This window comes from Salvia hispanica, chromosome 6 (genome assembly GCF_023119035.1).
Source record: "Salvia hispanica cultivar TCC Black 2014 chromosome 6, UniMelb_Shisp_WGS_1.0, whole genome shotgun sequence".
NCBI classification, from domain to species: domain Eukaryota; kingdom Viridiplantae; phylum Streptophyta; class Magnoliopsida; order Lamiales; family Lamiaceae; genus Salvia; species Salvia hispanica.
In genome coordinates this window covers 43,374,662-43,402,380 of record NC_062970.1, presented here as the reverse complement: position 1 = coordinate 43,402,380, position 27,719 = coordinate 43,374,662, and the positions used below count along the sequence as shown (strand labels likewise).

Sequence of the window (27,719 nt, the reverse complement as noted above, 5' to 3'; positions counted from 1 at the left end):
TAAACTGTTACCAACGACAGAAATGCGACATGAAAACGTCATCTCATACTAAAAAAAAAAATCATAAAATAACCGTAAATCTAAATTGAAAATCACAAATTAAATAAACTAAAAAAGTCGACACCTACGTTGCTTTAATTGATGTGTGTTTTGAAGAATGGATTATGGTTGTATCAGCTTCGTTAGTGGGTTTGTGGGCTTATTGGGCTTTAAGTAATTAGTAAAGGAAAAACTATGGCCCAAATAGTGAAGGAAATTGGCCCCAAAAATATGAAGTAGAAAACAAAACTTGATCCATCATCTCGGCAGAGAAGACGCCGCCGATGGTTGAGATGGACAGGGATCCGACGGCGTGGAATCGGCGGCCGATGGAAGGCTATTCCGGCCTAGAAGATTCAATATTGTGTGGAGCATTATTATGCTGCTCACGATTTCTACACAACGATGATGCTCGAGTAGAAGGAAATAGCTGCCTAATATTCAATTCTTAATGTTTGTAATTGAGTAATTGACCCTTGCGAGCAACCATCCTCTTCTCACCATCAACGATTGAATATTGCAGCAAGTAAGTATATTTCATTTTTCATTTTTTGTTTAGTGATTATTTTATTAAAACAACTCGCAGTTTATGATTTTAGTAATACTGTAGTGGTGCTACTTGAATTGGAGTAACTTGTATTTTCCTCTCTTTTGTCTGTATGTCCATAATTTCATTATCAATACTACTCCCTCCGTTCCTGGAGTCACACTTTGATCGGGCATTGGTTGGAAAGTTAGTGAAATGTGAGACCTACTTTTTTATATTGGTTTTATAATAAAATGTGAGTGAAATGAGTCTGTGAAATGTGAGACCTACTTACGATTTATGGTAAAAATGAAGTGTGACTCAAGTGTGATTCTTAACTGGGGACGGACCGAAATGGAAAAATATGACTCTTAATCGGGGACGGGAGAGTACCATTCTGTGTAGCTGAGTTATGTGGATGCTTCCGCTAGAAAAAAAATTGAGAATTAGAGATTCTCTTTGTAAAGGAAATTTAAAGACTTAGTTGTAGAAGATTTCCAGATTTAATTTTCATTTCCAATTGGAGAATTTCATGTATGGAGTTTCTGACTTTCTTCCATTTGTTTGAAGTATTTTGAGAAGAAATATACAGCTGTTGTGAAAAACATAATTCTCCAACTCTAATTATGTTAATAAGAGCTGTAACCGCCTATAGCAAAATGGAAAAGAAGAACATGTCTACTAGTTGACAATTAACAAAGTGGAAAAAGAAATAAAATGTGAACTAGTTGTACATTTACGTTGTTATTAATCGCAGTTAGGACTTGTATCACGAAAACATAACAAAACAGAATTAAAATGATTGTAGCTGCTCCGCGGAGCTTAAGAACACACGAATGACAGTAGCTTTCTTCTAAACTAAGCTCTCTCGTCCAAGTGAGGAAGACGAGAGTATCCTTCCGGTAGAAGTCTGGTCCTCGCTGCTATCTAACCTCCTTTCCCCATGGCTGCTGCTTCTCTTTGGTGTAGAATTTGGAACTGGATGTATGTCGAGATTTTAGGATCGATGATCAATGATGATTTTCTTCTCGGTTCCACCTCTATTTATAGGACGACTTCAGCTCCAATCCCTAGGGCAAGGTCTTCATGATTTGACATTAATACCCTTGTAGAAGAAGACAACTCATCTTTCTCTCACATCTGACTCATCCTTTCACAACTCCATCTTAATCGGCTCTCTTGATCAAGTTGCACGGCTGCTTGGCTTGGTCACATCACTTTCGCTCTCTTGATCAGCTTGTACCACTTCTGGGCCATTTTCTCTTCTATTTCCACTTGATCAAGACGCATCTACCACTTGGTCGATTCTTCAACCTGTACACTAAAACTCCAATTTTTCTTGTGTTATATCCCCTAAAATAGTATATTAACCACCTTAAACTATGCATAAAACGAGTCTTATCAGAGTTGTGAATAGTGCAATTTAATAGTTGGGGCTTGGATGGGGCCTGCATGGTAAGAGGAGTTGTGGCTTGGGACTAAAATTTAGGGGAACAATGACGTGGAGGGGACTTGGAGCCTGAATCCGGGCCGAAGTTGTGGATGCCCTAAACATTTACTTGAAAAAAATTAAAGTCAGAATGTTAAACATCAGAAAAGAATAAAGTCAGAATGTTTACTGCTCACGAAAGAAAAGAATAAAGTGAGAATATTTCAATGCATAGAAAATAAACATAAGTAAGGAATAAAGTGAGATTATTATACTGCTCAAGAAATAAAGTACTGCATAAGAAAGGAATAAAAGTGAGATTACTTTACTACTCATGAAATACGTAACATGACCATTTTGAGTCTATACTTGTTTCTTCCCCCTTTCTTTGTACGTATACTTTGTTGTTCATCACAAGTTCTTAATCTATATATCCTCTCTAGATTCCTGCATTCCTACTTTCGTAACCCTTTCGTCACATCTTAGCATTCACTAAACAATCAAAGCTTGGAATTGCTGCAATGGCAGAGGCAGTGGTGTCTATTGCTCTAGAAACTATCCGTGATTTGCTATTAGAAGAGGGAAGGTTTTTAGCTGGTGTGGCTGATCAAGTCAAGGAGCTCGAGAGGCAGCTCAAAGAAATGAAGTATTTCCTCGAAGACGCTGATAAAAGACGACATGAAAGCAGAACAATCTCCAATTGGATCTCTGAGATCAGAGATCTTGTCTACAGATCCGAGTCCGCCATTGAAAGACACGCAGCTTATCAAGTTTCTTCTAGGAGAAGAGGCCTCACGCAGTTCGTCCGCAAATATTCCTGCATTTTGAAAGATTGCAACTCACTCCACCAATTAGGCTCCGAGATTTCACAAATTACATCAAATCTCGAGAGGATAAGCAAGGATATGCAAGAAAACGGCATAAAAAGAAGCATAATCATGAATCCAAATGGAGAGGAGGGAAGCTCGGGTGGGAAAAACATGTCAAGGAAGACTTTCCCCAATTTGGAGATGGGAGATTGCTTCGTAGGCATGGAGGATGAGGTGAAGCAGCTTGTTCATCACCTAGGGAAAGATACAGAGGATCGAATTATATCAGTGTGGGGAATGGGAGGGTCAGGCAAGACCGCAATTGCCAAGAAGCTCTACAACGAGACGACCGACTTTGATCTGTCGGCGTGGGTTTGCATTACTCAGCAATGCGAGAGTCGATCTGTGTGGGAGGATGTTCTGAGGCAGCTTGAAAAGAAGAGGAGTGTTTCAAGTCTGAGCCATGAACCGCGAATAAGGGAGGAGGTTCCAAGTCTGAGCAACTCAGAGTTGATAGAGAGACTATGTGAGATACAAATAGAGAAGCGATGTCTCATTGTTTTGGATGATCTTTGGGAGCTTTCTCATTGGGAGGAGTTGAAGCATCCATTCGTTGTCCACAATTTGCAGAGCAAAATATTGGTGACAACACGGAAACAAAAGGTCGCAGAGATTGGATTGGCAGTGAAACATGTGCTTTTACATACGGATGCTGCTTTGGAACTACTCAAAAACAAAGCTTTTCAGCATGGAAACATTCCAGGTCAGTTTTATATTCTCCCCCCCCCCCCCTCGAATTAGACACTTTCAAATGCAAAATTGATCTAGAAGAAGAGAAAAAGAAGAAGTATCTAATGTTTTGTTAATGAATAATGTGACTCAAATCATTATTAGTGTAATGTATGATAAAAAAGTTTTTGAAATACTAGTTTTGGTGGATAAACCAAAATATCAAAAATGAACTACTCCCTTATTCCTCTATTAGTGAGGCACATAATTTAAGAAAATTATAATTAGATAGTTTAATGAAAACAAAAAATAAAGTAGAAAAAAGTAAAGTGGGAAAGGAAAAACAAGAAAAATAACTCAAGTAATAACTTGAGACAATCCAAAACACACACGAGTCAAGTAATTTAGATTGGCAGGAGTTTGATCAGCGGAAGGGATCACTTATGCATTATATTGCATTCCTAAGAGCATCTCAAACCATTACACTAAACTCAAACCCATTTTAGTGTAAATGTCATAGTAAAATTTGATTTTACTCCAACCATTTACACTAAACTCATACTAAATGTCATTCTCTGCTCGCTTACTCCCTCCGTCCCAGATAATTTGTCCCATTTTTCCATTTTGGTCTGTCCCACATAGTTTGTCCTATTTCACTTTTTACCATCTTTGATAGTGGACCTTATATTCCACCAACTCATTTCTACTCACATTTTATTCTAAAACTAATATATAAAAGTAGGATTCACATTCCACTAACTTTTTCAACTCACTTTTCATTACATTTCTTAAAACTCATACCCGGTCAAAGTGAGACGAAATATCTGAGACAAAGGTAGTACTTTTTATACTTTTCAATCACACCTATATATTTTATCTAAATTACACACTAACCCATGACCTTTTGTCAATAACTTAAATTAAATTAAATTAAATATGTTACTGTAATAAGATTTTGTTTAAAATTAAGATTATGTCAGTTTTTATTATTGAAAAATGAAAATTATGTATCTGTAGTAGTATTATGAATAATTGTGTACGTGTAGTAGTAGAATAGTACAATACTGCTTAATTTACTAACTTTTTTTTAATTATGTACGTGTAGTGTTATTAATATTATTAATTATTAATTTAACCAATCATTTTTAATACTATTATATTAATATGGGCTAGTCCACTAATTAAAAACTAATTAAATATTAATAGAATTAAATTAGGTTATTATTCCTACCCTCTTATTTCACACCGCAGCACTTCTTCCTCAAGTTTTTTTGTAGGTTTTTTGTATTTTTAATTTCTCTTCATTTTCTTTTTTATTGTAATAATATAAATTGATTTGGACTTGAATGGAATAAATCAAAATCTGAAAAGTGTTTTTGGTATACTTTTAGTATAAACCTAAAGATAGATATTTTTCTTCAACAGCCTATAATAGGATTGATTTTGCAGTAATGTTGGAGGTATTTTTCTACTACATTTTAAGATTTGCAGTACGTTGGAGATGGTCTAATACACCTAAGAACAAATGTGGATCAGTAGATCTCATAATTTGTGAGAATCCATTTTCAGTACAACCCCTCTCTACCTTCTCTCTAGTATTTCTCTCTCTTTATCAAAAATAATTGAGCTTATAAGCTAGCGAAATAATTAGAGTCATAATAGTGATAAAATTATAAAGAAATGAAATCAAAAGTAAATATTCGAATACACAGCACACTAGAACTATTTTTGTATTGCTTATAAATTGTTAAAAAATAAATTGAGTTGATAAAATTATTTGTGAAGTGCTCATAAGCTACTGAAGCTTATTTTATTATAGAGTAGTAGTTTGATTATAAGCTTATTTTGCCAAATATTTTGAAAGAATTTTTAAGGTCTTGAAAAATTTGTAACTTAGTTTAAAAAACTTGTAAGAACGCTATCTTAGTTAATTGCACTATTCAATTAATCGTAATATATTATTACTTCAATATGCAGACTTTGCATTGGAAGGAAGATTTGAAAAAATTGGGAAAGAAATGGTACAAAAATGTGGTTATTTGCCATTGGCAATTTCTTTACTCGGTGGGGTTTTGAGAGAGAAAAAATAGATTGTTAAGTGGGAATCAGTAAATGAGCACATCAAAGCAGCCATATATGGAGTTGAAGAGCAGATTGATGGAGTGCTAAATTTAAGCTATGAAAGTTTACCCTATTATTTGAAGCCTTGTTTTCTCTATTTGGGTATTTTTCACGAGGATGAAAACATACCTTGTTTGGATCTATATAAGATGTGGATAGCACAAGGCATGATTTCAAATGAGAATATTGGAGACAAGGATGACACTTTAATGGACATCGCTGAGCTCTACTTAAGTGAGTTAGCCTCCAGGTCCATTGTTCAAGTTGAAATTAATCTTGATTATGATGTCGGAAACAAAAAATATGGCACATGCAAACTTCATGATGTAGTACGAGAACTATGTTTGAAATTGGGAAAAAGGGAGCATTTTGGTGTGCAGAGTTTGGAGTATAAAGGTGGGAAACTTAGCACCTTACTACGGGAAGCTTCGTCGCGTATGAAGATACAACATCTGGGAATATATTTCAAGCATGAAGTCGAGTATGAGCATATAGTTGCTCGTAGAGAAGATACTTGGGAGCATGTAAGGTCTGTTCGATTATTCAATCTCATAGGATCGAATGTTGTTGAGTTCCCCCCACAAAGTATTGTTGATTTTCAGAAATTCAAATTACTGAGAGATCTATTTTTGTTCGGATTCAAATTCGCAGGAGGAAAGTTACCGAGAGGAATAACTGAACTTGTTCACCTTAGACGTTTGTATTTACGAAGATGTGAACTTGATAAGCTACCCTCTACCATGAGGAATTTGGTATATTTGGATACCCTCGATTTATCAGGTTCAACGAATGTTGAAGTTCCAAATGTTTTTAAGGAGATGTTGCGATTAAAACACTTGATTCTTCCTTTTTATGGAAATGAAAACATTAGAAACTATAGACTAAGATTGGATGAGGGAGTATATGATTTGGAGACTCTACTATTCTTTGATAGCAGATGCCATGAACTTAAATCTATGGACAGAATGAAGAATCTCCGATTTTTTATAGCAGCAATGTACGATAATGAAAACTTGTCAGCTATCATGAATGGTATTATGAACTGGAACAAGATACAGGTTTGTCAAGTAACCATTCGAGGAAGTTGCGACTTAACAAGTGAGGAAATGCTGGAGAAGGCTTTGACATGTCCCAATCTTTATGATTTGATTATCTGGTCGAAGTTAGGGAAGGCGCTAGCAAAGTGCGAGAGTGATTTGTCGAGCTCAAAACTTAAGTGTTTGAATCTGATTGGTTGTGAGATTGAGGATGATCCGATGGGGTTACTGGGAAAGCTTCCTTGCTTGATAATATTGCGAATACATCACGAATCATTTGTTGGGGAGGAGATGAGGTGTCCAGCAAATAGTTTTCCTCGCCTCAAGAGGCTAGTGTTAAGAGGTTTACCAAAGTTGAGGGAGTGGAGAGTGGAGGCAAGAGCCATGCCCCTTCTCTCTAAGTTAACAATCGCAGACTGTTCTTGTCTGGAGATGGTTCCAGAGGGATTGAGTGGCATTTCTACCCTTAAGACTCTCTCAATTAAACATATGCCGGAATTGAGAGAAAGGGTATCACCATCAGGACCGGATTTCTACAAAGTACGTCATGTCCCTTTAATTATCATCAAGGAATAGTCTTCACCAGGTATCTCATTTCTCACATTTTTATTCGTTAGTTTTGGCGAGTTTCATTTAATTGCAATTTTATAGTAAGAAAATGAGTAATAAGAAAAAATTGATTTCTATGTGTATAATATTTTAGTGGTCCCTTTGTTTTTTTATTCATGTTCTTTAAGTATCAATTTTACATGATAATGTTGTTGTGGATTAAAATGAAAAAAGGAAAATGAGCTGCCCAGTAAAATTTTCCATTTTGTCTGGGGATAATTATCTATCTATAAAATTTCTCAAAACAAATACTGAAAATATAAATGTTCCATGATTCCATCATTTTACATCAAAGAGATGGAACACACCCTACATAATTTGCAAAGGTTTGGATAGTAAACCACAGTTTAAGTTCATGTGACAAATTATAACTTATAAGTAGTGTTTCCTTTCTATTCATATATACTTTCTTTAACCATAACACATGCTCCCTCCGTTCCACAGTAATAGAAGCATTTCATTTTCTGCACTCATTTTGAAAAAATAATTATAAATAGTTAAAGTGGAGAAAAAGTAAAGTAAGAGAGAGAATATTGTAGAGAAGAGTTTTATCTATAATATTCTCTCTCTTACTTTACTTTTTTTCCACTTTAACTATTTATAATTATTTTTTCAAAATAAGTGCGCAAAATGAAATGCCTCTATTACTATGGAACACAGGGAGTATTTATCTCCTTCTACTAACTGAGGCAAATATGTTATTGAGAATTAACTAAACCAATAATTATATCCCAAGATGTAAATTATACAAGGATTCTACTCTAACATTACAGGTGTTGGTTGATTACAAAAAGAATTCGTTTTTGGGATAATTCTTCTTTTGTTCTAGAAAGCTAATTGCATTCCATCTTAACAAAGAAGAATAGATTCATTCCTACTCAGGGAGTGACGCATAACCATTATGCGTCTTTCTTAATGGAGTGACGCATAACAGTTATGCGTCTTTGCCTAATGACGCATAATCGTTATGCGTCTTTCAGTTGGTTTAAATCGGGCAGAAGCAGCGCAGAACACACAGAACAAATTTCACTTCCAATTCCTCACGGGTGTATGCGATTTCCGGTGATGTCCGGCGATTTCCAACATTTTCTCCGTATGTTCCGGTAATTGTTCTTCAATTTAGCTACATTCATCATTATTCATGTTTATTTTCGCCAGAAAAAGCTCGAATTCGCCGGAAAAAGCTCGATGAAAGCCGCTGGAAGTCGCCGCTACTGCATCTGCCTCTGCTCTGCGATGAAAGCTCGATTTCTGCTTCTGCCCGATTTAAACCAACTGAAAGACGCATAATGATTATGCGTCATTAGGCAAAGACGCATAACTGTTATGCGTCACTCCCTAAAGACGCATGATCGTTATGCGTCACCTAAAGACGCATAATTCTTATGCGTCACTCCATTAAGTTATGCGTCACTCCCTAAAGACGCATGATCGTTATGCGTCACCTAAAGACGCATAATTCTTATGCATCACTCCATTAAGAAAGACACATACTCCTGAGTAGGAATAAATCTATTCTTCCTCATTAAGATGGAATGCAATTAGCACCCTAGAACAAAAGAAGAATTCTCCCTTCGTTTTTTCATTATTAGTATTAGATTTATTTTTGTTTAATTGGTCTTAAAGCTAACAGAACTCTCAAGAAGCTTTTACTAGTAAAAGTTAATCCATTGTTTAATAAGATGGACTGAAATTTTAGATATCTCTAAACTCTTAATAAAATCTATTATCTGAGCTAATTTTTATTTATGTTCCATTGAAATAGTAGAATTTGAATTTTTGTGGCAACGAGAGTGAAAATTCCTTGGCAGTTGCAAAGTAATAGTTGTATTTGCCCTTATTTTCATTCTTCATATCATTAATAATTACAAATTCTTATAATTCTTTGATCCTTTTAAATTAGGCACTGCTCATCAAACCAAACACATTTTTCCTATTTTTGTTGCCTATGTGTCCACTGTACAGTTACAAGGTATTGGTTCATTTGAGGCTTATAAGCTCTTGAAAATTACTTGGCAAAATAAAATCATAAAGTCTAATCCTGTCATGTTTTTATTTTCATTTATTTGTGTTTATAACAAGAGAACTCTTTTGTATTATTGCTAATTTTACAGGTTGAGCATTGATTCTTTGGAGGATAACTGATTATCACTACCACTTTTGGTGCTCAATGAAAACAGCATCTTACCTTTCTCTAAAGGGTACATTCCTTGCTAAAGTGTTAATAAAGCTCAACTCATTATAATGCAGTATCGTCTTTAATTTTATTTTTCTTGTGTTGCAGGTTACATTTCTCCTCCTTCGAGCTTCAATCTTGTTGTTGAATAGTATTTGAATTGACTATGATGGTGTGCAATAATTCAAATGTTGAAAGTGTGAAGTATTGTATAATTGTGTGTGGGTTGAATTTGGTGTGTATTGAATTGCTCGATGAAGCTTTGTTCACTATTATAAAATTGTGCGTGGGTTGAATTTGGTTTGTATTGAATTGCTCTATTAAGCTCTGTTCATTATTGTAAAAAAATTCCTTGGTTTACAGCCGTTTGTTGTTATTGTACGGATGCTTGAATTTGTCAGCATTGTTGACATCTGTTGCAAGCTGCTTTGTCTGTCTGTCTCCTACTCTTGTTTATGCCATTCCTTCTATCTTCACGTCTGAGCATTTGACCTAACACAAAGCTTGGAATTGTTGCAATGGCAGAGGCAGTGGTGTCGACTGCTCTAGAAACCATCCGTGATTTGCTATTGGAAGAGGGAAGGTTTTTAGCTGGTGTGGCCGATCAAGTTAAGGAGCTCGAGCGGCAGTTCAAAGAGATGAAGTGTTTCCTCAAAGACACTGACAAACGACGACATGAAAGCAGAACCATCTCCAATTGGATCTCGGAGATCAGAGATCTGGTCTACAGATCCGAATCCGCCATTGAAAGACACGCAGCTTATCAAGTTTCTTCTTCAAGGAGAAGAGGCCTCAGGCAGTTAGTCCGCAACTATTCCTGCATTTTGAAAGATTGCAACTCACTCCACCAATTAGGCTCCGAGATTTCACAAATTACATCAAACCTCGAGAGGATAAGCAAGGCTATGCAAGAAAACGGCATAAAAAGAAGCATAATCATGAATCCAAATGGAAAGGGGGAAAGCTCGGGTGGAAACAACATGTCAAGGAAGACTTTCCCCTATTTGGAGATGGGAGATTGCTTCGTAGGCATGGAGGATGAGCTGAAGCAGCTTGTTCATCACCTAAGGAAAGATACAGAGCATCGAATTATTTCAGTGTGGGGAATGGGAGGGTCAGGCAAGACAGCAATTGCCAAGAAGCTCTACAACGAGACAACCGACTTTGATCTGTCGGCGTGGGTTTGCATTACTCAGCAATGTGATAGTCGATCAGTTTTGGAGGATGTTCTGAGGCAGCTAGAGAAGAAGAGGAGTGTTTCAAGTCTGAGCCATGAGCCACGAATAAGGGAGGAGGTTCCAAGTCTGAGCAACTTTGAGTTGATCGAGAGACTATGTGAGATACAAAGAGGGAAGCGATGTCTCATTGTTTTGGATGATCTTTGGGAGCTTGATCATTGGCATGAGTTGAAGCATCCATTCGTTGTCCAAAATTTGCAGACCAAAATATTGGTGACAACACGAAAACAAAATGTTGCAGAGATTGGATTGGCAGTGAAACATGGGCTTTTACATATGGATGCTGCTTTGGAACTACTCAAATACAAAGCATTTCAGCATGGAAACATTCCCGGTCAGTTTTATATTACTATTATTCCAGTCATGCTAAATAACATGGGATGGATTGTCTACTACCCCTATGTCAAGATTCTTTAATATCAATATCAACATAGGTATAAAAAAAAAAATCACTATGAGAATTTTGAAGGTTTTATACAATTTCTAACTTGTTTTAAAAAACTTATAAGAACACTTTCTTAGTCAATTGAACTAATCGATCGTCATTTATTATTACTTCAATATGCAGACTTTGCATTGGAAGAAAGATTTGAAATTATTGTGAAAGATATGGTACAAAAATGTGGTTATTTGCCATTGGCAATTTCTTTACTCGGTGGGGTTTTGCGAGAGAAAAAATCAATTGTTGAGTGGGAATCAGTAAATGAGCATATCAAAGCAGCCATATATGGAGATGAAAAACAGATCGATGGAGTGCTAAATTTAAGCTATGAAAGTTTACCCTATTATTTGAAGCCTTGCTTTCTCTATATGGGTATTTTCGAGGAGGATGAAACCATATATGCTTTGGATCTATATAACATGTGGATAGCACAAGGCATGATTTCATATGAGAATCTTGGAGACAAGGAGGACACTTTAATGGATATCGCTGAGTTATACTTAAAGTGGGGAAAGAGGGAGGATTTTGCGTGCTGAGTTTGGAGTATAAAGGTGGGAAGCATAGTACCTTACTACGGGAAGCTTCCTCACATGTGAAGATACAACATTTGTTTATCCATTTCAGAAGTGAAGTCGAGCACGAGCCTACAGTCTCTAGTGGAGATGATACTAGTGAGTATCTAAGGTCTATTCGATTATCTAATCGAATAGGATGGGATGTTGAGTTCTCCCCACAAAGTATAGTTGACTTGCAGAAATTCAAATGGCTGAGAAATCTAGCTATCATGGGATTTACATTTGCAGGAGGAAAGTTACCGAGAGGGATCACTAAACTTGTTCACCTTAGATGTTTGCGTTTACAACAATGTGAACTTGCTAAGGTACCGTCATCCATGAGGAATTTGGTATACTTGGATACCCTTGATTTAACAGGTTCGGCGAATGTTGAAGTTCCAAATGTTTTTAAGGAGATGTTGCGATTAAAACACTTGCTTCTTCCTATGTATACAAATGAAAACATTAGAAATTATCGACTAAGATTGGATGAGGGAGTATATGAGTTGGAGACTCTACTATGGCTTGATAGTAGATGCCATGAACTTAAATGTATGGACAGAATGAAGAATCTCTGATTGTTTATAGCTATAATACATGATAATGAAAGCTTGTCAGCTATCATGAATGGCATTATGAACTGGAACAAGATGCAGATTTGTCGTGTTTATATTGAAGGAAGTTGTGACTTAACAAGTGAGGGAATGCTGGAGAAAGCTTTGACATGTCCCAATCTTTATGATTTGAGGATTTTATCTGAGTCAGTGAAGGCTCTAGCAAAGTGCGAGGGTGATTTGTTGAGCTCGAAACTTAAGCGCTTGAATCTGCTTGGTTGTGAGATTGAGGATGACCCAATGGGGATACTGGGAAAGCTTCCTTGCTTGATAAGGTTAGGATTATACTGGGAAAGCTTCCTTGCTTGGTAACACTGCAATTCAAGGAGGACTCATTTGTTGGGGAGGAGATGACATGTCCAACAAACAGTTTTCTTCTCCTCAAGAAGCTAGTATTAAGAGGTTTGCCAAAGTTGAGGGAGTGGAGAGTGGAGTCAGGAGCCATGCCCCTTCTCTCTAAATTAACAATCGGAGAGTGTTCTTGTCTAGAGATGGTTCCAGAGGGATTGAGTGGCATTTCTACCCTTCAGACTCTCGTAATTAAACATATGCCGGAATTGAGCGAAAGGGTATCACCTTCAGGACAGGATTTCCACAAAGTCCGCCATGTCCATTCAATTATCATCAAAGACTAGTCTTCACCCAGGTATCTCATTTCTCACGTTGATGTGTTTTCAATAAATTTGCAAGCATTTGATGGTTGGTTTTATATGCCATGAAACTCTTTGGCATAATAATGTCATAAGCTCTAATCATATTATTATATATGTTTTTAATTTCATTCATTATTAGTATTCATAACAATCTTTTTTCTTTCATTATTGATTCATTCATTATTATAAAAGCAAAACTCGGAATCGAGCGTTTCACAACAACAAAGAATAAAGTTTAACAAGCAATCTCCTTTTTCTTTTACATTGCCTTTGTCTTTTTCAAATTTCATGTAACAATCTTTTTTGTAATGGGTCTAATTACAATATTTTTTTCTCGATTCATGTGATTAATATACATTCTCAATCCCGTTATAAATAATGCTTTGAGGATTTCTCTTTTTCAAGAGCACAAACCGAATGTATCAAAGTAACAAGTTATCTCACGATCAACAAATTTTTTTCTTTCTGTCCTTTGTTTTTTGCTTTTCCAATATAAAAATATTATATTTTGGAAATGCAAAATACAAATATATATAAAGTTCCTCTTTTTTTTAACTAAAAATGAATTGGTAGTAAATTTTTACAAATGATTAAATCACAATAAGATTTTCCGGCATTTGACGAAGTTTTCAATTTAACTTTTTTTTCGATTTCAAAAGAAACATACATTGAACGACTGGTTTGAGAACGCATGAGATACCGTAACATATAATTAATAATGTACAACTTTAGCATGTGTATATATTAACTAAAGAGTGGTTAATGTTTGAGTTCAGAGGTCAACTGGGAGTTCATTTTTTTGTGGGACTCAATCATCGACGAAAAGGAAACGAGAATAGTAGAACATGTAAAAGAGGAACAACATATATATGCATCATCATTCTAGACATAGTACTAAACGAATGATCTGAAACACATAATTTCTGTCAATCGATGGCCTTCAAGTCCCCCTTTGCGATCATGTCTTCACCGCAGAAATAGTAACAAATGAAGAAGTTGCATGATGGACAGTAAAACCCAGCATTTCATGCCTATCCCAACCACAAATGTTGCAACGGCGTTTTGTGGTAAGAAGTTGAAAGGTGAGACAGTGTAGTTGGGTTGCGGGATTCACATATTCCTGCCCCCAACTTGGTGTTTCTATACTCGCCCGATGTAGTTTGAAAGCATCGTGGATGGAAGGAGAGATCGCAGGTGTGGCAGCGATACATCCAACTCCTGGGATTCATTTGTGTTTCACATTGATCACAGTAGAAATTGCCAGGACGGTTTACAGTAGCATCATGTGCCAACAACAACCGGTGGTGTTTGTCCCATCTACGGCTGCTGATCGACGCAGGCAGCACAGCGCATCTAACGTGCACAATGAAATCACATGTGTTGCTGGAGCACTTGTAATAATCATTTAAAGGTATGCCATTACCAATGACACAACCAGCAGCACATGACAAGCGCCATGAAGTGATATCTCTGCATAGACTCGGCTTAGTCACATGCTTGAGGAGATGTAGCGGGTGAGCTGCATGGTGTATGGTATCCGGCATACAAGCACACTGGATATCTACTTGAAAGTCGCACTTTTCACAAGTGTAAAACAACCCATTCATATTATACTTACAGACACTACAATATTGGTAGTTCCAAGGTTGAAGTTTGTCACAAGATTTGAGGATTAGGTGGTGACCATCATCATCTTGGTGGTGGTGGAGTGGAAGAGACGGGACGCGAGGTGGCAATTGAAAGCAGGACACGTGAAGATTGTATTTACATTCACTGCAACTCATATAGTAGTAGCATTTACTACTAGTTGATGATGAAGATATAGGAGTGATGCAACCGTCACATATTAGTTCTGATCTTATTCCATAATTCTCTTCTGTCTTGTTCTTCTTCTAGGTTTTGAGGTGAGGATGAGACTAAAGTGAGCTGATGATGGTGATGAAAGAAGTTATATTTCACATTCACCAACGCATCAGCAGCAGCAGGGATGATGATGGGTGGTATCAATGTTCCTCTTCCGACATGTCTCATAACAAACGGTGTAATTAGTTCCTCCGCCACCTCATTCAATGGAAAGCGGATCATGTCTTTCCCAATATTTCTGTTGGACATAAGAAGAAAATGAAGGATAATCTAAGAATGAATGTTGCAGAAATATAAAGTGTAGTAGTAGCACATACTCAGTGAGGCGAGGTGGCTTGTTGAAGGCGCATTTGACGTGGACAATATATCTGCAAATTCAAAAATGATATATCCAATAGTTGGGTGGAAAAAAGTTGTGCACACACCATATTTGAAGTTAAAAATGAGATATTCATATGGGACGTGAAAGGATAGAGATAGAGAGTGATGGTGCTCTTCCTTTTTGAGATAGAGAGTTATGGTGCTCTTCCTTTTTGAGATAGAGAGTGATGGTGCTCTTCCTTTTTGAAGCTTAGAGGCAAGGAAGCACAACTCTCATGGATTCAATATTGACAATCATCTGCAGTGCATGTGTGGGAACTCCCTTTGAGTGTGGTGCCGCAAGCATCGCACTTGAAGGAACACTTTCTCCTTAACAACTTCAGTCCATGGTCTGGATGACTTGGATGATATATGATGTTGCACCGGTTGAAGACAAAATTGATGTGGAGAATATATCCGCAGGCTTCACAATGATATATCCACCAGTGGGGTGGAAGATATTTGATGCATAAATCACATTTGTAGCCATATTTCATATATTCTGGTGGGACACGATAACATAGAGAAAGAGAGTGATGATGGTCTTCCCTTTTGAGAATTTGAGGCAAGGAAGCTCATCTCTGGTGGTCCGACACCCACAAGCATCTGTGGTGCACATGTAGGAACTTCCTCTGCGTGTGGATCTGCAGGCATTGCAATCGAAGGAGGACCTTCTCTTCAACAACTTCAACTCATGGTTGGGATGACTTGGATGACTTATGATGCTGGGCATTTGCTCATCATCATCATCTTCACCATCACCAATGTCGTCGTTATAAGTTGTTACACTAATCGTTCCACGGAAGCTGCATCTATAGGCAATGGACCAAATATTATGTTTACTCGTGGCTCCAATGATCGACCATCTCCATTTCCTCCTCCTTCTCTATTTGCTTTCCTTCTCTACTGCTAAGGGTATTCTCCCCTTAACGAGTGTCGGCGACGACGAGATGTCGATGACGAGGTTTTGTGGACGTGACGGGCTCTCCCCGAGATCAAATCCGGTAACTAGGGTTGCGGAAATATGAAAGAGACGAAAAACAAAGATAGGAAAATTAGGTTATTTCATTGATTAATCAAATCATAACACAACTCCCCTTTTATATTCTAAGGACCCTAGATGATTCGACTCTCTTTTGTGATCCGGGAAAGAATCACCAAGAAAATCCGGAAAAGAGCTTATTGGGCTCGACTATAATATTTAATTAAAATAGTCCAAAACGTGAAAGTAAAAATATCCAAAATACTAATCAGCAAAATAACATAAAATAACGAAGTGCTGCTCTTGCGCGCGAAATCGCCATATCTCATAGGCGGCTTGTGCTGTCGCCAAGGTCGGTCATTGATCCCCTGAGCTTTGGGCGTCCTCGGATCTTCCTCTTCCGTTGCGAAAACTGGTGCGTTTTCCTCCAGTTCTGACTCCTCGTTCTCCTTCTCTCGTTGCTCCTCATTCTCTTGTATATCTTTGCACATTGTCGAGGTCAGCTCCGTATCAACTCCCCCCTTCTTAGATTGCTCCTTGTTCGGGAAAATGTTTCTCAATGAGAGACATTGGCTCCCACGTTTGTGTTGTACCCCTATCATCGCTCCACTGCAATTTCCCTTCTTCTCACGAAGCACCATCATACCACACCACTCACCTATCCAATAATCGCGTCGGACGAGCAATTGGATGTACCCTTGCAAATATCACCGGAAATTCTGTTGTTTCCCTATCCGACCCCATCAACAAATGGGCGCAAGAGGCTCACATGGAACACATTGTGGATCCTACTACCCTCCGGCAACTTCAAACGATAATCCACTTGGCCAATCCTTACCAGAATTTCAAAAGAACCATAGAAACGTCGCGCCAATTTTGCCGAAATCGGTCGTGCCACCGAGTGCTGGCGGTATTGCTGTAATTTCAGTAACACCCGGTCGCCCACCGCGAACTCCAGATGTCATCTATGGCGATTCGTTGCTGCATGCATTCGGTTTCCAGATTCTTCCGAAGTGCGACAATTAATTCGCCCCTCTACCTGATGTATTTTGCCACATCTGGCGGTGTAGCTGCGGACGGAGGCGCTGCTATTAGCGCGGACGGCTCCCGACCATATAGAGCATGAAACAGGGAAGTCCTTAATCCCTTGTGATAAAAGTAATTCAATGTTAATTCCCCACGGTAGGAAATTAGCCAATTTCGATGGTTTGTCAGCCACAAACGCCCTTAAGTATTGTTCTAACCACCTATTTCGGACCTTCGTCTGGCCATCAGATTTTGGATGGTACGCTGTGGTAAAGTGTTGCTTCGTCCCACTGAGGTTCAACATATGCTCCCATACTTCATTCAGGAAAAGAGGATCGCGGTCGGACACCAACGTCTTCGGGAACCCGTGGTGTTTGACCACAGTGTCAATAAAGAGATTCGCCACTCTCCACACATCAAATCTCGACGGGAGAGAAGCAAAGTGTGCATATTTTGAAAGACGATCCACCGCAACCAAGATTGTTGTATAACCCCGAGACTGAGGCAAACTCGTGATGATGTCCATTGATACGTCTTCCCAGACTTGAGATGGCACAGGCAAAGGCTGCAGAAGCCCTGCAGGCTTTTGGGTCGAATACTTAGTTGTTTGACACTCAGAGCAAGCCTCGACAAACCATTTGACGTCAGCCCACATATTCTTCCAAAAGAACGAATCGGCCAATCGGCGAAATGTGCGATCCACCCCAGGATGACCGACCAGCGGAGTACTATGGTGTTCATGAATGAGAGCTTCCTTAACCGCTGAAGTCGTGGCAACAAGATGCGACGGCCGAAATAGACGAGCCCGGTATTGGGTGACTCACCAACGCGAGCATCGACGTTGCAGCTGCTGCATCTTCAACCTCCATATCGCGGCGAGACAAGGCATCCGCAGCTTTGTTCGACGCGCCCGTCTTATACTCGATGCGAAACTTATATCCCATCAGTTTACGCACAAATAACTGTTGATCTGGCATTTGAATAATTTGTTGCAGCAACCCTTTTAGGCTTTTCTGATCACTTCTGATTACAAACTCCCGTCCCAACATATATTGTCTCCATTTCTGCACCGCCTCCGCCTAGGACCGAGCTTTTTACTGAAGAATGCCAGAGGATGCCCCTCCTGTAGCAAAACCGCTCATACTTTAAAATCTGACGCATCGGTTTCCAAATAAAAAGTCTTCGAGAAATCCGGTAAACGCAATATCGGTGCTGACGTCATTGCTGATTTTAACTCCACAAAACTCTGTTATGCTCTTGGCGATCACACAAATGCCTCTTTCTTAAGTAATTCGGTCAGGGGTGTTGCAATGGACGCGTATCCAGCGATAAATCTTTTGTAATATCCTGTCAAGCACAGAAATCCCCTCAATTGTTTGATCGTCGATGGGGTAGGCCATGCCACCATTGCTTCTATCTTGCTCGGGTCCACCCCCAACTGTCCGCCCTCAAACAAGTGGCCTAAACAATCAACAGAATAGGTGCAGAAGGTGCACTCGGACAATTTTACAAAGAAGCTATGCGAAGCAAGGATAGAAAACACCTCATGTAAGTTAGTGGTATGGTCCTCCAAAGTCGGGCTGTAGATGAGGATGTCAGCAAAGAAGACAATGGTTGACTGTCGCAGAAGGGGCCGAAATATGTCATTCATTGCGGCTGGAATGTAGGGAGTGTTCGTCAATCCGAATGGCATGACCAAAAACTCGAAGTGTCCGTCATGTGTGCGAAATGCTGTTTTAAACACGTCCTCTGAATGTATGCGGATCTGGTGGTACCCCGCGCGAAGGTCCAACTTTGTGAAGATCCGAGCTACCCCAAGCTCATCGAACAATTCATCCGTTGTGGCTATTGGAAAATGGTTCGGTACCGTGGCAGTATTGAGTGCTCTGTAATCGATACAAAATCGTAATGAATCATCCTTCTTTCTGATTAATAAAACCGGGAACCAAAACGGACTATCGCTCCGTCTGATGATTCTTGTGTTCAACATCTCCTTCACATGACGTTCTATTTCTGTCTTCTGAAAGTACGAGTATCTGTAAGGTTTGGCATTAACCGGCTTTGAATTGGGAAGCAAATGAATCATGTGATCGAACGTGCGTTCCGAAGGCATGCCTGTGGGAAGCTGGAACACTGCACGGTTTTTCTCCAATACCCCCAATTTTGCTTCCAGCAGATCTTTGGGAAACACTTTGATCGACGCCACTTCCGGCTGTACTGGTAATTGCAGCAGCTCAAATACCTGCGCCTCGCCTCTGTAACAGCAGGGATGCTGCCACTCGCAAGGACACCTCATGCGGTACCGGGGGATCTACTTTCAAGCACACCGGCAGACCATCCCTTACAAACTCGATAGTGCCCTTCACATAATCATTCGTCACCCGTTGCAAAGAGCGAAGCCACGACAGTCCCAAAACTACATCCGGACCGTGAATAGGAAGAATATGCAAGGTAACTGTAAACTGTTCATCGTTGTATCTGTAAAGCTGTCGCGACGCTAGCAAATGAACATACCAACGATGTTCCCCACTGATGTGTAAGTTTAGGTCTTTTAAGTCAAAATAGATTTGCACTCAAGTTCACAAAATTATCCCTAATATTACCACTTAACTGCAAGAATACAGCTTCGTGTATAGTAATTTAAGGTGTCGATCCGCAGGGAAGGTAAGCTTGTTTAACTCCAAATAAAATAAAATAAAAACTTTAAAGATAAAGGTTTTTGTTTGAAGATTTGCTTTCTCAAAACAATGAAAATAAAGATGAATTCAAATTAACACAAGTGAGACAATTGTTACTCCAAACATTTGCCGACAAGACACAGATTTATCCTATGGATTCAAATCTATCTCATATGTTCGGGACAATTTAAAATAAATCAACATGCAACCACTAAACATGCTAAACATCAACTAGTCAAAGAATAGTTAAACACTTACTCTTTAAACCAATTTCAAAAATCTTAAGAACCCTACGGAAGCGAGAGATTCAAAGTACAATTGCAATTAAGATCAAAATCCATTATCAAGTTGTCATCTAAACAATTCCAATTGATAATTCATTACTACGACAATCCATCTCAATTCAAGCTAAAGAGGCATTAAATCAAGACTATAGAATTATCACTAAAGATGCACCTAGAGTAATAAATTCATTCAATCAAATAAGTAGTAATAACAAACATGAGATAGAAACGAGCATAGAATAAATCACGAAATCAAAATGTCATACTGCTTGTTTGGAGTAACATAAGATTCCTAGCCTAACATAATTAAACTAAGAATAATGATAAATGGAGATGAAACCCTAGAAACCATGGAGTGAATTTGGAGAGGATGATGCTTGACTTGATGATTCCTCCGCCTGATTTCTTGACTTCTCCAAGTAATCACTTCAATTTTCTTCTCAATTTTTTCAATATCACCGTCTGCTTTTCTCCTTAGGTCGTCTCTCCTGCGGCGCTCCTCTCAATCCCTCTTTTTATATCTTTCTTTTCTTCTACCCCAAGTTTCTTAGAATTAGTCGTCAATTTTCCCTAAAGTCTCGCCTCCTTTTTCTTCTCTTTTGGGAATAGATATTAATACCAATTAAAATATTATTTTCTTTCCTTATAACATGCGATTCCTTCCACAATTGGGTGCTTTTTTTAATCATTATTCATGCAATATTTAGCACTTCCTGCCAAGAAAACATATAATATAAATTAGGCTTTTTACAAATGAATTAATAAACCAACAACCCCATTCCATATGTACAAAAATCAATTAACAAAAGATAGTCAAATTTGAATTATTATTTGACATGTACAAATGGTTTAATTAAAAATGCACGAAATATTAGAGTAACATAGTCAACTATTTGATTTACATAAAATACCCTAAACCCAGCCGAATAACTGGCAACCCGGTGAAGTCCAACCCCTTTGTTGGTGGTTGATTCGGGCGACCTGGCCGCTGGCTTGAGTTTGGCAGCTCTTCTGAGTGTGGCGACGATTGCTGCTGTCGTGGTTCACGAGGCTGCCACGGTCGTCGCTAAGATGGTGGTGCAACCGAGGGGTGGGTGCTCTATGACTGCATCAAACTCAACTGCCAAGGCAATTGCTGCTGCCACCGATTGGGGATACAGAAACTTCACCTGGTTACAAACCGGTTGCTGCAATCCTTCCATATATAGTGTAACCAGTCGTGATTCCAGAACCACGCGTACCCGATTCAGCATTCCCTCAAATTCGGTGTTATAATTCTCCAACGATCTAGTCTGACTCAGTTTCGCGATCACTCCAAAATAATCCACGAAGCATTTGGGATCGAAATGGCGCCGGACATCTTCCTGAAACTCATACCACTTTACCACCGGGTTACTCTCCCGATAATTGAAGATCCAATCCGCCACTGGAGGATCAAATAACATAACAGAATAATGTAAGCGATGTTCCTCCGGAAGCATGAAATGATCAAAATAAATTGCACCCTAGAGATCCAACTTACCGCATTCGAGCCGTCAAAGCGTGGTGGCTTCATGGTCAGCCCTTTAGTTTTGTCAGAGGCAGTTGCACCTCCAAGCTGCCGTGCAGAAGGCAAGTCCCACGCCGATCCGCCGGTCGTCTGGAACGGTAATTCCTGAGGTGGACGGTTCCCCCCATGAATCCCACGTCTGAGGTTGACGCGGCGGAAGATGCCACGACGACTGCCTGAGGTTGGAAGGCTGTGGTGGTTGAGCCCTCGAAAACCCTGGTGGCCCATTAGGGTTAGGGCAAAAACCCTCATGAAATCCTAAAAACGGGGCGGCGCTGGCCGAGAGAGGTAGAGATGGAATGGCAACGCTCACGGCCGAGAACGAGGGAGTGATTGGCAACGATGCTTCCATGGATCTGGTGGAAGGGATATTGTACGGCGGGTCTGGATTCGGCCGATGAGGGTAGCGTGATGATGACGGCCGACGGTCAAAGGCATCCATACGTGCCTCAAAACGAGCCATACTTGCTACTAGATGCTCTAACATGGTCTTTGCTAGATCCAAGGACTGCGAATCCATTAGTTGGGACACTACCGGCGCGGTTACCACCTGAAGGGAACACATCGGATCCGTTCTTCCCACGCCCGTCTGAGAATTTGTCATGAGTACAACAATGAAAGCGCCAATTTGTTAAGGGTATTCTCCCCTTAACGAGTGTCGGCGACGATGAGATGTCGACGACGAGGTTTTGTGGACGTCACGGGCTCTCCCCGAGATCAAATCCGGTAACTAGGGTTGCGACAATATGAAAAAGACGAAAAACAAAGATAGGAAAATTAAGGTTATTTCATTGATTAATCAAATCATAACAAAGCTCCCCTTTTATATTCTAAGGACCCTAGATGATTCGACCCTCTTTTGCGATCCGGGAAAGAATCACCAAGAAAACCAGGAAAAATGCTTATTGGGCTCGACTCTAATATTTAATTAAAATAGTCCAAAACGTGAAAGTAAAAAGAAAGTAAAATAACGAAGCTCTTGCGCGCCTCTTTACCGTGACACGAAATCGCCATATCTCACCGGCGGCTTGTGTTGTCGCCGAGGTCGGTCATTGATCGCTTGAGCTTTGGGCGGCCTCGGCTCTTCCTCTTCCGTCGCGAAAACTGGTGCGTTTTCCTCCAGTTCCGACTCCTCGCTCTCCTTCTCTCGTTCCTCCTCATTCTCTTGTATCTCCCTGCACATTGTCGAGGTCAGCTCCGTATCACCTATATTTTGTCCCTCTCAAATATGTCACTCTATGTGTGTGCTTGTCTGGACAGACATTTAAACACCCAAATACTTTTTTGAAGTAACCAATTATTCACTCAAAACAATCTCCTTTTCCTTTTCCTTTTCCTTTCCTTTTCCCTTTTGCTTTTCCAATACTACATATAAGGCCAACTACAAAATTGGGCCACGGTTGAGTTCGGGCGTTGATCAGTGTGCATTGTGGGTTACGTTCCACAATAGAATATCCTTTTTCTTTTCTTTTTTTAATCTCTATGTCTTTGTCTTTTGCTTTTCTCTTGGTAATGTGAGAAGCATATAATTTTTTTTGGATTCAATACTGATAATCATCCGTGGTGCATGTGTAGTAGAAACTCCCCCTGTCTAAGTTGCCACAAGCATCGCACTCGAAGGAACACCTTGTCGTCCAACAACTTCAATTCATGGTCACATAGTATATGTTCATAAATTTCACATGGTGTTCCATCAGTCATTATCCTTTATAGGATAATAGATTATTTGATTGAATTTATACCTAGAATGACTTATCTTGGTCCTTAATTCTTTTGATTTTCTTTCCTCTGTTCCAATGCTCCCTTCATGTGGCATAAGTGCTTTGGTTGTTATCCGTCAAACAAATAACAATTTCACTATGTTTGCTCATATAAAGTGTATATCCACCTTAATGTGCGTGATTCGATTATGTTGAATTGGATACACTTATTTCAGTATTATTATCCCAAAATTTAGCCTTTTCATTTACTTTCAAAGACTATTACGACTCGCTTATAGTGGAACCGATGAAGTACTTATTTTGTGATTAGTTATTATCAAATATAAAATCAAATCAAATCAATTCCTAATAATCATGAAAATAAGACTAAATAATACTCCCTCCGTCCCCAATTAATTGTCACTTTTTAACATCCGTCCCTCAATAATTGTCACACTTCATTTTTTACCATAAATGGTAAGTAGGTCTCACATTCCACTAACTCACTTCACTCACATTTTATTATAAAACCAATATAAAAAAGTGGATCACACATTCCATTAACTTTTTCAACCAACTTTTTTTATATTTCTTAAAACTCGTGTCCGGTCAAAGAGTGACAATTAATCGGGACGGAGGGAGTAGTAATATGTTGGAAACTCAAATTCTTGCTGAGTGGGTTTGTGTTGCCTGCATTGCTGCAATGTTCTTTTTTTGTTCACATGATATGAATGGGTTTGTGTTGCCTGCAACTAGACAATATTGCATCAGTAAACTCTTTCAAGAGGAGATATTTTGATATACGAGGACTTGTGGTGCCGTCTCAATCCCCTTAAATCAAGCTTGCATGATCAAATATATATGACATGTCTCCATCTCATGCAACTGAATCCTCATGGCTAGTTGATAGAGTCACATTCGATTTTAATGACTTTGGTTTAGTTTATAATTTGCTTCATGGGTTCTCGTTTGTATTGCTACTTGTGATCTTTAGATGTTAGTTTGAGGATTTTGTATAGTCTACTATATGGGTGTGATACGATCCCATATCTTAGTAAATCTCAATAATTTAGTTATCTTTTATTTCATCATATCTTTTATTTCTATATCTTTGTTTCTTATCAATAAGTTAGGTATTTTATTTTCCTTAGTCTATTTAATTGTCATCAAATTCATTCAATTAATCAATGAAAATATTATCTACCCAACATATTGTTGAATTTTCTACAAAATCTAGTTATCGCGTTGCCCGACGGGAAGAACCAGTGCACAACTCGAAGCTACGTCTTCCGCCGACCCTGTGCTAGGGCGCTGGGCCGTTTAGATCGCCAAGCAACAGCCGCCGATCGCCATTAAGGGAAAAGGCCCTTACCAACTGGTGCTTTCATCGTGATCTCACCCTCCCACCATCTCGAACCGAAGCTACACCGCTGCCCGACGGTAAACATTCCACGCACAACGACTGCTTGGGTTGTCGAGTCCCGCCTGTCCGCCGAGCTCTAGCCGCCGGACAACTCTACTTCTGCAACCCCAACGGGAAGGATTCCCGCGCGCCGCGTCGAAGTCAGACCACCACCATGTCGTACGACTACGTCAACTATCATCGTCGTCAATACGGCCTTCCTCAGCCTGCGCAGCCGTTTTGTCCCTACCAGTCGGTCCAACCACAGCGTTCAACCAGCTGGGAACCTCCGGACAGCCGCAATCCACAGGTTTTCCACCCTATGATCAGCCGCCACACAATTACAGCGCAATACATAACCATCGCACGCCGACAAGTCACCGGCGAGCACCGCCTCACCACATGGGATCGGTCCAAAACCGCCACCCCATCTGTTGGGATCCTCCCGGAATCCGACCACTGCCGAGTTTCTAACCCTACGACCCACCACCATCGCGGCAGCCCTCTTGTTGGGAACCACCGCCTCGCTGTGCATCGCGAGGATGTTCGGATTATGATCAACCCGTACAACGCATTGATCGCTGCGGTCCACCACCGTATATTGACCCATATATGGACCCGGATTCAGACCTGCAGCCGCGAGAATCCTATGCACGATATCGTTCGTGGCAGCCTCAATATCACCCTCGTTCAGCCACCAAAGCGGAGGACCCGATTAACGCAAAATAGACCTCTTATTGGAAGCATTTGATAGGATGGAAACTTGGGTCGGTGCCACAAATCGTCGGTTTAGCAAATTCCGATCGTCGCCGCAGCCCGAGCCCGATCCTGATCAACCAAATGTTTCCGCGCCGCTCCGAAAGAGGACATATACTCCATCGAGAAATAATGAGGCTTCTTTTGGGCCTCTCGGTTTAGTGCCCAATGAGTCAGCGGATTCACCACGACACCGCACCAAATCCGATCAACCCCAAGCGTGCCAGCCTTCGTGTGGGGAACCACCTCTAATGGCAACCCCTGCTGTATACCAGATCCACCAACCCTACCAGTCGTCGCCGCCATTGCCGCGATCAGATCGCCAGCCCCAGCACCGCCCTTGGAGCTGCTGCCCTACTCCGCTCCAAGACCTTCCCCGCCCTTGCACCCGCCGTCCGTGACAGTTCCATTGTTGGCCTCCAATGGTCATTCACAAGTTGTCCCGAGTTCAAGGAAGAAGGAGTGGCAAAAAAATCTTCACAATGCTGATGAATATGGTTTGTTAAAAGTTGTGCCTTGCCTTCTTGATGTTGGGGTGGAAGAGGGCATTGTTGAAGACAAATTGAAAGAGAATGGAATAGAATCGAAAGGTTTAGTTGGGAGTAAAGATGATGAAGATATTGATATATTTAGGATGATCAAAATGATCACTGCGCGCGCATTCGATCCTGATATATGTGTCAGTTTCAGCAATCAAAAGGGTGAATTTCTTACTACGCAAATGGCAAAACCGAATCCACGTGATAGCAAGAAGGAGCTGCCACATGAAGAAGTAAGCAAGTGCTTGTTTGCCACAAGGACCTTTCGCATTGATTGAGCTACACATGCCTGCAAACCATGTTGTCTTCAATACTACTCTGAAATTTAACGGGGATTTGAATGTCATTGATATTACAAGCATGAATCCTCGTTTACCATCGCTCGACGCCGGTGCAAGGTTGATCCCTCAGCGAAATAACAAGCCGTGTTTGATCATTCAGGGGCGTGTGGCAGAGCTTTCCATTTTAGCATTGAATTTGGACAACCACATCAGTCTGTCTTTGTTGATTTTTTATGGAGGTGATGGAGGGAGACGCTCAGCTGTTCGGTGTGTGTTTGATCCAGGAGGAGACGCCTCACCAAAGATTTTGCTTTCAACTATCGTCGTTGCTTCGTGTTTTCCACCTTGAGGACAACGTGGATTTCAACCGTGGGGGAGTTATACGATCTCATATCTTAGGAAATCTCAATTATTTAGTTATCTTTTATTTCACCATATCTTTTCTATATCTTTGTTTCTTATTCAATAAGTTAGGTATTTTATTTTCCTTAGTCTATAAATAGGGCAATTGTCATCAAATTCATTCAATCAATCAATGAAAATATTATCTGCCCAACATATTGTTGAATTCTCTACAAACTCTAGTTATTGCGTTGTCCGACGGAAAGAACCTGCGCACAACTCGAAGCTACGTCTTCCACCGACCCTGTGCTAGGGCGCCGGGCCGTTTAGATCGCCGAGCAACAGCCACCGATCGCCGTTAAGGGAAAAGGCCCTTAACAGGGTGTGTGGCTTAGACTTGCTATGTGATGCAAGATTCATATAATATAACAGCCTGAAATTACTTGTGATTCATATACAGCCGTATGATTCTAATTGTAGACATATTTTCCAACTCTAGAAAAAAGAAAAGAAAAGTTGTTGGCGAGTATTGAAATAAAAAACAAAATGGAAAAGAACATGTGTCTAATAGTTGACAACTTAAGCAAGCCACTAATGACCTGTTAACAAATACTCCCTCTGTCCCATTAGAAATGAAACGTTTTCCTTTTTTATCTGTCCCATAAAAAATGAAACGTTTCTAAAAATAGAAACAATACTCTGTCTACTTTTTCTTCTCTCTTACTTTACTCTCTCTTCATTAACTCACAAAACAACACTATATAAAATCATGTGCCGAAAAGCAAATGTTGTATATTTAATGAGACGGAGGGAGTAGATAATAAGAAAATGTGTATTAGTTGACAAGTTAAACAAGCCACCAATTACCTGCTAAAAAATGGATAATAAGAAAATATGTACTAGTTGACAAGTTAAGCCAGCCACTAATTACCTACTAACAAATGGATAATAAGAAAATGTGTACTAGTTGACAAGTTAAGC

The 27,719-nt window shown here is 39.7% G+C and overlaps 4 protein-coding genes across 4 annotated transcripts; all 4 read left to right on the top strand.

The window, feature by feature from the left end:
- The first annotated feature begins 315 nt into the window (after nucleotides 1-315).
- Nucleotides 316-5,802, top strand: LOC125193694 (putative disease resistance protein At1g50180). The gene is made up of 3 exons (XM_048091544.1): nucleotides 316-565; nucleotides 2,481-3,566; nucleotides 5,510-5,802. The coding sequence occupies exons 2-3, from the start codon at nucleotides 2,516-2,518 to the stop codon at nucleotides 5,620-5,622; spliced, it is 1,164 nt and encodes a 387-aa protein (XP_047947501.1). The 5' UTR covers nucleotides 316-565; nucleotides 2,481-2,515; the 3' UTR covers nucleotides 5,623-5,802.
- On the top strand, nucleotides 5,803-7,266 carry LOC125195410 (putative disease resistance protein At1g59780). The gene has a single exon (XM_048093559.1). It carries the CDS (start codon nucleotides 5,803-5,805, stop codon nucleotides 7,264-7,266), a length of 1,464 nt encoding a protein of 487 aa, XP_047949516.1.
- Nucleotides 7,142-11,691, top strand: LOC125195409 (putative disease resistance protein At1g50180). The gene is made up of 4 exons (XM_048093558.1): nucleotides 7,142-7,276; nucleotides 9,414-9,500; nucleotides 10,001-11,047; nucleotides 11,282-11,691. The coding sequence occupies exons 2-4, from the start codon at nucleotides 9,470-9,472 to the stop codon at nucleotides 11,689-11,691; spliced, it is 1,488 nt and encodes a 495-aa protein (XP_047949515.1). The 5' UTR covers nucleotides 7,142-7,276; nucleotides 9,414-9,469.
- A 220-nt stretch (nucleotides 11,692-11,911) lies between these two features.
- LOC125193697 (probable disease resistance RPP8-like protein 2) lies at nucleotides 11,912-13,064 on the top strand. Its single transcript, XM_048091554.1, has 2 exons — nucleotides 11,912-12,569; nucleotides 12,608-13,064. The coding sequence occupies exons 1-2, from the start codon at nucleotides 12,333-12,335 to the stop codon at nucleotides 12,956-12,958; spliced, it is 588 nt and encodes a 195-aa protein (XP_047947511.1). The 5' UTR covers nucleotides 11,912-12,332; the 3' UTR covers nucleotides 12,959-13,064.
- The last annotated feature ends 14,655 nt before the right edge of the window (nucleotides 13,065-27,719 follow it).

Coding starts and splice junctions, on each gene's coding strand:
- LOC125195409 (XM_048093558.1), top strand. CDS start 9,470: ATGAAAACAGCATCTTACCTTTCTCTAAAGG. Junction 9,501..10,000: donor ATCTTACCTTTCTCTAAAGG/GTACATTCCTTG, acceptor TTGCAATGGCAG/AGGCAGTGGTGTCGACTGCT. Junction 11,048..11,281: donor TCAGCATGGAAACATTCCCG/GTCAGTTTTATA, acceptor TTCAATATGCAG/ACTTTGCATTGGAAGAAAGA.
- LOC125193694 (XM_048091544.1), top strand. CDS start 2,516: ATGGCAGAGGCAGTGGTGTCTATTGCTCTAGAAACTATCCGTGATTTG. Junction 3,567..5,509: donor TCAGCATGGAAACATTCCAG/GTCAGTTTTATA, acceptor TTCAATATGCAG/ACTTTGCATTGGAAGGAAGA.
- LOC125195410 (XM_048093559.1), top strand. CDS start 5,803: ATGTGGATAGCACAAGGCATGATTTCAAATGAGAATATTGGAGACAAG.
- LOC125193697 (XM_048091554.1), top strand. CDS start 12,333: ATGAATGGCATTATGAACTGGAACAAGATGCAGATTTGTCGTGTTTAT. Junction 12,570..12,607: donor TTGAGGATGACCCAATGGGG/ATACTGGGAAAG, acceptor AAGGTTAGGATT/ATACTGGGAAAGCTTCCTTG.